Source organism: Protobothrops mucrosquamatus, unplaced genomic scaffold, assembly GCF_001527695.2.
Source record: "Protobothrops mucrosquamatus isolate PMUCROS unplaced genomic scaffold, P.Mucros_1.0 scaffold1862, whole genome shotgun sequence".
Lineage (NCBI taxonomy): Eukaryota > Metazoa > Chordata > Lepidosauria > Squamata > Viperidae > Protobothrops > Protobothrops mucrosquamatus.
This window is the reverse complement of record NW_015387991.1, coordinates 93,272-102,955: the sequence shown is the minus strand read 5'-3', so window position 1 is coordinate 102,955 and position 9,684 is coordinate 93,272. Positions and strand designations below refer to the sequence as shown.

At 40.8% G+C, this 9,684-nt stretch overlaps 1 protein-coding gene across 1 annotated transcript in view; it reads left to right on the top strand.

The window, feature by feature from the left end:
* LOC107294204 (zinc finger protein 208-like) overlaps positions 1–7,319 on the top strand; it is a 131,542-nt gene extending 124,223 nt beyond the window's left edge. Inside the window, exon 6 of the mRNA XM_029285563.1 lies at positions 6,106–7,319. Within this exon, the coding sequence (XP_029141396.1) occupies positions 6,106–7,290 (1,185 nt within the window). The 3' untranslated portion in view covers positions 7,291–7,319. The remainder of the gene's footprint in view (positions 1–6,105) is intronic.
* Positions 7,320–9,684: the final 2,365 nt, after the last annotated feature.

Sequence of the window (9,684 nt, the reverse complement as noted above, 5' to 3'; positions counted from 1 at the left end):
AGAGTCCACCAGAGAGTGCTCTCAGCCTCAGGCGGGAACTGGGCATGCGCAGGACTCTTCCGCCAGGGCAAAACATCCGCGTTGCCCGGAGAAATCGTAGCAAGAGGTTTGGTCTTCACCCCTCCCTCCGCTGAGAGGCGGGGGGCGGGGCGTGGACGGGAGGCGCAGAAGCTGCCGGGAATCCCTGCGGGGAGGCGGAGCCCGACGAGATTCACGATTTACACGAGTGGCGGCTCTGCCCGTGCAAAGGAGTCGCGCGCTGGAGGCGAGCGTGGAGACGGGCCAAGTCTTCCCCCGAGGTGGGAGTCCGTGATCCCATCTTCCGCTGCCGCCCTTTTCCATTCAGGGGCCGGCAAGGGGGCGGGGGGGGGGGAAAGGAGAGAAATGGGGGTCGCCAGAAGGGAGGGGCCGTTTCCCCCCATTTCCCGGGGAGCCTCTGCATGGCGGGGGGAAGGCGCGGCTGGCCCGAAGTCCCCCTGCCTGCTCCGGGTGCAAGTCCGGGGCCCCGGGTGGAGGACCGGGGCTGGGGTGCTGCTTCCCCCGCCTCTCCCCACGACCTCCAAGGGGCTCTGCCGGCAGACAAAGGACGCGAGTGGGGCTGAGACGCAGCATTCGCATCCGGTGCCCGAATGGACTGGTGTTTCCCAAACCTCTTTCAAGCCTGGGCGTTGAAGTCCATATTTATCTTCATTTGTCCGTCTTTGGAAAAGCGTGGATGAGGCTAAGAAGTGGGGGACGTGTTTGTCGGAGTTGCATGAATCAGAAGCTCGTCTTAGGCTCTCAATGGTTCATTCATTCGGCTGTTCGTCCTCTGTGTATCGGATGGTGGCTTGTTAATTCAGGCTTCTGAAGTTCCCAAAGGGGTTTGGGTTAGAATGATTAATGGGGTTCTGCTGTTTAAAGTTTTACTAAAAGTTCTAATGTTGATTTATTGTCTTATGAAATCGATTGAAATAGCTCTCATCTCAATTGCTGCTGTTTTCTGACCTGAGACATTTATTGTTTGTAGGATTGTTCTTAACTCTAAATCTCCAACTTTGAAATCATTAGAAAAAATAACCAGGAATTTGAAATTCAAACCATAATTTAAATGTATTTGTCCAGTAGTTTGAGTACTTACTTTGGTTTTCCATTTTGGAAATAGAAGGTGCAAATCTTTAGTGCAGTATAGGTGCAGTATAGATAGGGTTTCCTGTCTGAGCAGGGGGTTGGACTAGAAGACCTCCAAGGTCCCTTCCAACTCTATTATTATTATTACAGTTAAGAGGGTGGGTGAACTGTGTTTCATGTGAACTTTGCCCTTATGGTTGGTTAACCAGTTTGGGGTCAGCCAACACTGAAAAACAGGAAGTGAGCATCCTAAACCAGGGTCATTTTCTTGGCATTTCATTTCAACCTTCATGGCATCGTTAGAATGTTGTTCCTTCCCAGGATCATTTCATTCAGCATTATCCATATTAGGGGTTTTCTTCCTTTTCCTCACTGACAAAAGGTAAACTTGGGATGAGCCATTTTTGGAACTTCCTCCTTTTCTCTTCTCTATGGTTCCAGTTACTTACAAACATACAAACTTAAAAACAAGAGGGAGTAACATCCTTAATACTGGTAAATGTCTAATGCCTAAATGTCTCAACATGAAGGACAAGAAACGTGTCAAAATTCTGTATTTCATTGCAGTTTCTTAAGCACTTTTTTGCCGAGCCCTGAAGGCCCATCTATTCCGTGCGGCCGGCCTGGCGTAGTTTGATTATGTTTCAGTGGGGGTTTTGTATTGGGTGTTTTTAGAGCAGGCCTGTTATTTAATTTGATTTTACAACAGAAACTTGTTTATATTTATCGTGGTTTTTAGTATCGCCTGTTTACCGCCCTGAGTCCCGTAAGGGAGATAGGGCGGTATATAAATTTAATAAATAATAATAATAACTTTGAGTTCTAGCATCTTGTATGATCCCTAATTGTAGGGTATATATGATCTTAAATGTGAAAGGGAACTAACTTGTCCTTCAGGGAAAAAATATTGAAAATCCACCAAATATAAAACATTTCTTTTATAATCAAATATAAAATATTCCATATCTTGATGTAATCTAGGACCATATTTGACACCACACTTGATGGACAGACAAAAAGAGAAATACCCAGAGGATCCATCTGCTGAATACCTATGCAATCCTTTACCAGCTTCCCTTTCATGAGGAGGACTGTTGTCCATCACCTTCTCATTTTTTGAATTTATTTTCTTTTCCATTTCAGATGCAGAAACTAGAGTAATGTCAACTACATTCCTAACAACAAAAAGTTAACTCTTGGATAGCCTTTGGTCAGTTCTGCAGCTACCGGAATAGTCCTATGAATTGAACGGTGTTTGGAGATCCACAAGATTCCTTCGTCCTGTATGGAATTTCCTTCCAGGACAGACAAAGGATGCAGAAACAACCGTTAGCAAGTGAGGCAACTGGAAAAGGCCCCTCTGCTGTTGAGCCTGGCAGCTGTGGGAAGATCTGGGCAAAAACTGAGCAGAGGTTCCTGGAGGAGAAAACCATCATCCGTTCAGAGATTCAGCCCTGCAACTTCAGAAACATCCAATATCAGGAGATTGATGGTCCCCGAGGACTTTGCAGCCGACTCCACAACTTTTATAGTCAATGGCTGAGACCAGAAAAGCACTCCAAAGCCCAGATGTTGGACCTAGTAGTTCTGGAGCAGCTGCTGACCCTTCTGCCCCCTCTGATGGCAAACTGGTTGCGGGAGTGTGGAGCAGAGACCAGCTCCCAAGCGGTGGCCCTGGCGGAAGGCTTCCTCCTGAGTCAGGCAGAGGAGCAGAAGGAGCAAGTCGAAGTAGAAGTGAGAGTCCTTCACCTTGGAAGTCCACAAGGGAATAAAATATGTGTTTGAATTATTCACCCCTCCCTTCCGTATTTTTCTGCTTTTCATAATATGTTTAGATGTTTCGCTAGTTCTTGCAGGACATTGTTCCATTATCCATTCTAGAAGATAGACTGGAAATAGCTGTTCCTTTCTTACATTCTAGGCTCATTGATTGATACTGGGGCATTGAAGTTGTTTTTAGAGAATAAGAATCCACTTTATGTTGTGTGATGTCTTATTCAAGTCTTTTCCTCTGCAGACCAGAGATCCTATGAGAATCAGGAATCCATCAAATTCTCCTCAGGAGCTGTTTTCCAGGAGGATCTATCAGAAATCCACAAGTCAGGACATCTCAGATGGTAATCAAAAATCCACCCATTCCCAAGAGAGATCCCAGCTGTCTTATTTTCTCCCTCTTCTCTTCTGTAGAATGCCTCCTGCCCTTTTATTAATTATCCATTTAAAATTCTGTCTCCCTCACAGGGAAGAATAGAACGAATTTAACTCCTTTCTATAGTGCTGCTGAAAGAGTGATTGAAACTGCAACTCAAGTAAGAGAGGGATAATAAAACATAAAATGTTCTCAATGTTAGCATTTTCTGAATAGTAATCCTATTAGTAATCCTTTGGCACGGAATTGCGCAATAATAACGGAAAGAATCACATTGGCACCTTACAGCTTCTAAAACGCCTTGTTTATAGCCAGTGATAAGAAAAATACTGGCACCAGGTTAAAAGATGAAGCAGACTGTTAAAATCCAAAGAGGGTGGGCAGATCAAGGCCCTTCAGCCTTTAGAGGAATTTCTAATACTCCGATTTGTGCCTGGAATTTGGGGCCAAACAATCCAGCTTTGGAAAGGATGAGAAATGCTCTTCCCGAACAGGTTTCTCTTCTTCAGCCATTGGGTTGGGATACAAGCAGTGGATTCCTTGTAATCTGAGGAGCAGCCGAAACAGGGCTTGTGTTCCTTTATCTATTCATGACAGCCATGAAAATCCCTGGGTGGCTCTCAAACAACTTTAATGAAGGTTTTGAGCATGGGTAAGATTGTGTGTTCTGGAAACACCACAAGGCTTTTACTTAAATGGTAAAAAGAACCCCTCCACCTGCATTTTCTTCTGCAACTGCTGGGTGTATGGGAGTGAGTGATAGGTGGGGTTTCCAAGGCCCATACCAGTTGATTCTCTCCAGATGCTGAAAGTCTTGTTGATGGATGGGGATAGATAGACAGACAGAAAGATCCAGATGACAAGTGGGATTCCTTCCACTGAATGGCCTGAAATGTACATCTTTATTTGTTTTTAAAATCCTCTCAGTTTTTGTTCTGTTTTCTTGTCATTTAGAATGGCCTTGTATCCTTTAAGGAGGTGGCTGTGTATTTCTCCGAAGAGGAGTGGTCTCAGCTGGATGCGGAACAAAAAGCACTGCATTGGGAAGTCATGCTGGAAAATCATAGGAATGTGGCCTCTTTGGGTAAGAGCCCTTCCAGCTTTTTGTCTATAATAGTCTCATTATAGTTATCATATTCCGAAACAATCTTCGATGACTGTTAGATTAGTGCCAACATAAAGTGTTCTGATTACAGTTGGATATTAATCTTTAAAGTTCTCTGTATCAATGAATGTCTTTGAATTCAAACTTTTCTAGCTTTTTTACAAGTCCACCAGAGCATGACAAAATAATCGTTTATTTTATCTACGTTTCCAATATTAGTTCGGGGTACATTTATACACTTTTGAATATTTTTCTGTTCGTATTCCTCAGCCTGTTTAGAGGTTTTAACAATTGCGTATCTTTTGTACACAACTTGAGATTCAAATCTGTTTTATCTTGTTGAATACTATAGTTCCCTTTATCTACCTGGAATCTTTCTGACAATATGAAAACTACTGACAGTTGTATTCTTTTGCCATTCTTGACTTAGTTTGGTGTTCCCACATCTCAAGTTCTAACGGCTCTCGACATGTTATCCATTGTCTTTTCCTGCTGTTTTTTTTCTGCTAAGAGTCATTAAGATGTTTTGGGGCACAGCCTGATTTTATATCTGTTTCATATTCTCAACTTGGTATTTCTAACATTATGGTTTTAAACTATAGATCAGGGGTGTCAAACTCGCAACGTCACGTGACATCTCGTGACATATTGTACTTTTTTGCCATTGCCGGCAATGGGGTGGGTGCAGTTTTGCCATGACGCATCCGGCCCATGGGCCAGCAGTTTGACACCTCTGCTGTAGATTGAGCCTAAATTTATCGTACCATGGCATCCATGGCATGCAAACCTCTGTCATGCCCTTCTAGTTATAACATTCTCTTAATTTGGAGCAACTCCTGTTTCTTATCCAAACCACATAGTAGACTACAAAGTCCAATTTCAAATTGAGAAAACCAAATCCTCAGCTCGTTACCTGTATAAAAGACACCTGGGAACCAGAAAGCTTGTTGATTGATAGGGGATCAAATATTTATTTTACTTATTAAAATGCAAATCAATTTATATCTTTTTTGAAATGTGTTTTTCTGGATTTTTTTCCCTTACTGTAGTTATAACATTCTCTTAATTCTGAACAACTCCTGTTTATTATCCAAACTATATAGCAGACTACAAATTCCAATTTCAAATCGGGCAAACCAAACCTTCCCCTTTCGTTCGAATTTTGGAGAATTTGATATTTAATCTATGGTTTTGCCCTAGCCATACAAAGCTAGATTTATCTTCCAAAATTTTAATCAAGAAAATCCAGATCAAATTCTTGAAGGGCTTCTCTGACAAGATTGAAGCAGTTTGTTTTTTCATTATATTCAAACTTCCTATGCTTTGCTCTTTTTCCCTAAAGTTATTTTTATTTTTATTTTCCTGTGAAGGTAATGGAGAGGAATATGAAGATTCCTGGGAACTATTCCAAATGATCACTCGTGGGTACAATACGAAGAACGCCACAGATCTAATGGAAGTAGAAAGCCATGAGAGAAACCAGTCAAATAACTGCAATTGGGAAAATTCATCTTCTATTCATGCACCAACTAAAGCCTCTGTGGTCCAACAAAGGAAAATAAAAAAGAAATATATTGGAAAACATACAAAGGTATTCATAAAGAAATTAAATGTAAATAAATACTATCAGACTCAAACCAAAGGAGAAGATTATATATCTGGGGACAGTGGAAAAGATTACAAATGGACTTTGTCTCTTCCTCATAAAAATGGGTCCCGTACATCTCAAAAAAGGACCCACACAGGCGAGAAGCCCTATAAATGCATGGACTGTGGAAAGAGCTTTATTTTTAGAAGTTATCTTAGATTACATAGAAGGATCCACACAGGTGAGAAGCCCTATAAATGCATGGACTGTGGAAAGAGCTTCACTTCTAGTTCTTCTCTTACTTCCCACTTAAGGGTCCATACAGGGGAGAAGCCCTATAAATGCATGGACTGTGGAAAGAGTTTTTCTACAAAAAGTATTCTTAATTCCCATAAAAGGACCCACACAGGGGAGAAGCCCTATAAATGCCTGGAGTGTGGAATGAGCTTCACTTTTAGTAATTCTCTCACTTTACATTACCGGATCCATACAGGGGAGAAGCCTTATAAATGTGTGGAATGTGGAAAGAGTTTTTCTACCAACGGTAATCTTACCATCCATAAAAAGATCCACACAGGGAAGAAGCCTTATAAATGCATGGAATGTGGAAAGAGTTTTTTTACCAAGGGTAATCTTACCATCCATAAAAAGATCTACTCAGGGGAGAAGCCTCATAAATGCATGGAATGTGGAAAGAGTTTTTCTACGAAGAGTTATCTTAACATCCATAAAAGGATCCACACAGGGGAGAAGCCTTCTAAATGCATGGAATGTGGAAAGAGCTTCGCTTCTAATTATTCTCTTACTTTGCATTACCGGAGCCATACAGGGGAGAAGCCTTATAAATGTGTGGAATGTGGAAAGAGTTTTTCTACGAACAGGTATCTTAATATCCATAAAAAGATCCACTCAGGGGAGAAGGCTTATAAATGCATGGAATGTGGAAAGAGCTTTGCTTCTAATTATTCTCTTACTTTGCATTACCGGAGCCATACAGGGGAGAAGCCTTATAAATGTGTGGAATGTGGAAAGAGTTTTTCTATGAACAAGTATCTTACCACCCATAAAAGAATCCACACAAGGGAGAAGCCCTATAAATGCATTGAATGTGGAAAGACCTTCGCTTCTAATTATTCTCTTACTTTGCATTACCGGAGCCATACAGGAGAGAAGCCTTATAAATGTGTGGAATGTGGAAAGAGTTTTTCTATGAACAGGTATCTTACCACCCATAAAAGAATCCACACAAGGGAGAAGCCCTATAAATGCATGGAATGTGGAAAGAGTTTTATTTTGAACAGTTATCTTAACTACCATAAAAGGACCCACACAGTGTAGAAGCTCTGTAAGTCTGTGAAATAAGAAAAAAACTTCAAGCGGACCAATGGCTGAATGTTCGATATAATTCTGTTTCATTGTTATGTGTTGGAATATTCATGAGCAGGAAGAGTCATGTGGTAACTCAGTCAGCCAATGTGAAGAAAGTGCTACTGAGTCTGTGCAAAGAGGTATTGAGTTAGAAGCTGGGTTTCAGTTTCAGTCTCTGGTCTATGTCTGCTGTAAGAAGTCTTCATTTATGCTATGTTGCTGTAAAGAAGAATGTATGGTATTGTAAATAATTTTATATGAATATAAAGAGTTTATTTGAATCACCTAAATGCAGTCAACTGTGAGAGTTGCTGATTTATTTTCACCAATAGAGAAATTAAAATTATCTAACAGGTTATGGGCCCAGAGCTTACTAAGGACTGCATTGTAATTTAAAGCTGGAAGAAATTGCCTGTGTTTAGAAAAGTATAAGAACAAGGCAGAATTAGCAGAATGGCTGCAATGGAATTTAAGGAAAGCTCTGTGCCTCATTTAGGCCAAAAGAATTACATTATATGGGCTGCGAAGATGGAATGTTTGCTGAAAGCAAAAGAGCTGTGGTATATTGTAGAAAATCCCCCACAAGTATTTGCAGCTACTGATCAGAAAAGCCATGATCAAGCAATGGCTTATCTCATCTTGAATTTAGATGATGAACAGTTTCTAAATGTTGCAAATCTAAAGACTGCAAAGGAAATTTGGCTGAAGTTGAGAGCTGTGCACGTGAATGTTTCTGCATGCAATATAGTGCAATTGTCAAGAAAACTTTACAGAGCCTGTTTGCAACCAGGTGAATCTGTGGAACAGCATTTAAATAAAATGCNCAGTGTTGGAATATTCATGAGCAGGAAGAGTCATGTGGTAGCTCAGTCAGCCAATGTGAGTAAAGGGCTACTGAGTCTGTGCAAAAGGTATTGAGTTAGAAGCTGGGTTTCAGTTTCAGTCTCAGGTCTGTCTCTGCTGTAAGAAGTCTACGTTGTGTTATGTTGCTGTAAAGAAGAATGTATGGTATTGTAAATAATTTTATATGAATATAAAGAGTTTATTTGAATCAGCTAAATGCAGTCAACTGTGAGAGCTTCTGATTTATTTTTACCAACAGAGAAAATTAAAATTCTCTAACAAACAGTTTAGATAAAACCTGGGACACAGTTTCTGCGATATTTGAATGCAAAGAAGAGAAGGACTTAAATTTTGAGGCTTTAAAGGCATGTTTGCTTAATGAAGAAGAGAAACACAATTTTAAAAGTAGCCACGAGGAGGAGAAATTCCCGAGGAGGGGGTCCAGACTGCAAGTCTCCGGAGGAGAAGGAACAAGCAGCAGATGGGACCAAATTGCAACAAAAGAGAGATTTTGCAGACAGAGAGTTTTGCAAGAAAAGAATTGCTACATTTGTGGAGCTAGCACACATCTGAAAAGGAACTGTTTGCAGAGGAACAATTTGCAGCAAAAGACATTTGTGCATGCAAAGAAGACTGATTTGCAAAAGGAACATTTTGGTGTTGCAAAAGTTTGCTATAGCAACAACAGAGACAAGTGGCTAATAGATAGTGGGGCAAGTCAAACAATTGTTAATGACTCTGAATTATTTTGCAGGTTTGTTCCAGTAACACAAGAAGCTGTGGCTTTGGCAAATGGCCAGAAAGCAAAAGTGGTCGGAAGAGGCGATGTAAAAATTCCATATTTGGAATCAAAGTGTACCAATGTGCTTTGTGTACCTGAGATGGAACATAATTTGTTAAGTGTGTCTAATTTAGACAAACAAGGTTTTGAGATCATTTTTGTAAATGGGAAGTGTCTCATCAAAAGGAATGGGAATATTTGTGCAGAAGGCATAAAGGAAGATAATCTATATGTATTGCGGGGACAAAAGGTTCAATGTTCCCATATATTTAAGAATGTTGCAGAGCATGATTCATGCGTTCATCTTCTACATAGAAGACTTGGTCATGCAAGCTTTAAAGTTTTGCAGCAAATGCAAGAGTTTGCAGAAGGGCTAAATTTGAAGGGATGCAGAACATATTTGGACTGTGCAGTATGCAAAGCATCGAAGTCAAAGGCATTCCCAGTTAGTAAATATAGCACAAGACAAACAAAAAGAGCTCTAGAGCTGGTCCATGCAGATTTGGTGGGACCTATGCAAGCCAGTTTGGGAGGAGCAAAGTATGCACTGGTAATTGTTGATGATTTTAGCAGGTATAGTTTTTGCTACTTGCTTAGAGATAAGACAGAGGTACTACAACAATTCAAACAGTGGGTAAGTTTTGTAGAGAGAAGGTACAGACAACAAGTGTGTCAGTTGCAAACTGACAGAGGTACTGAATTTATGTCAACTAAATTCCAACAATGGTTGGGGCAGTTGG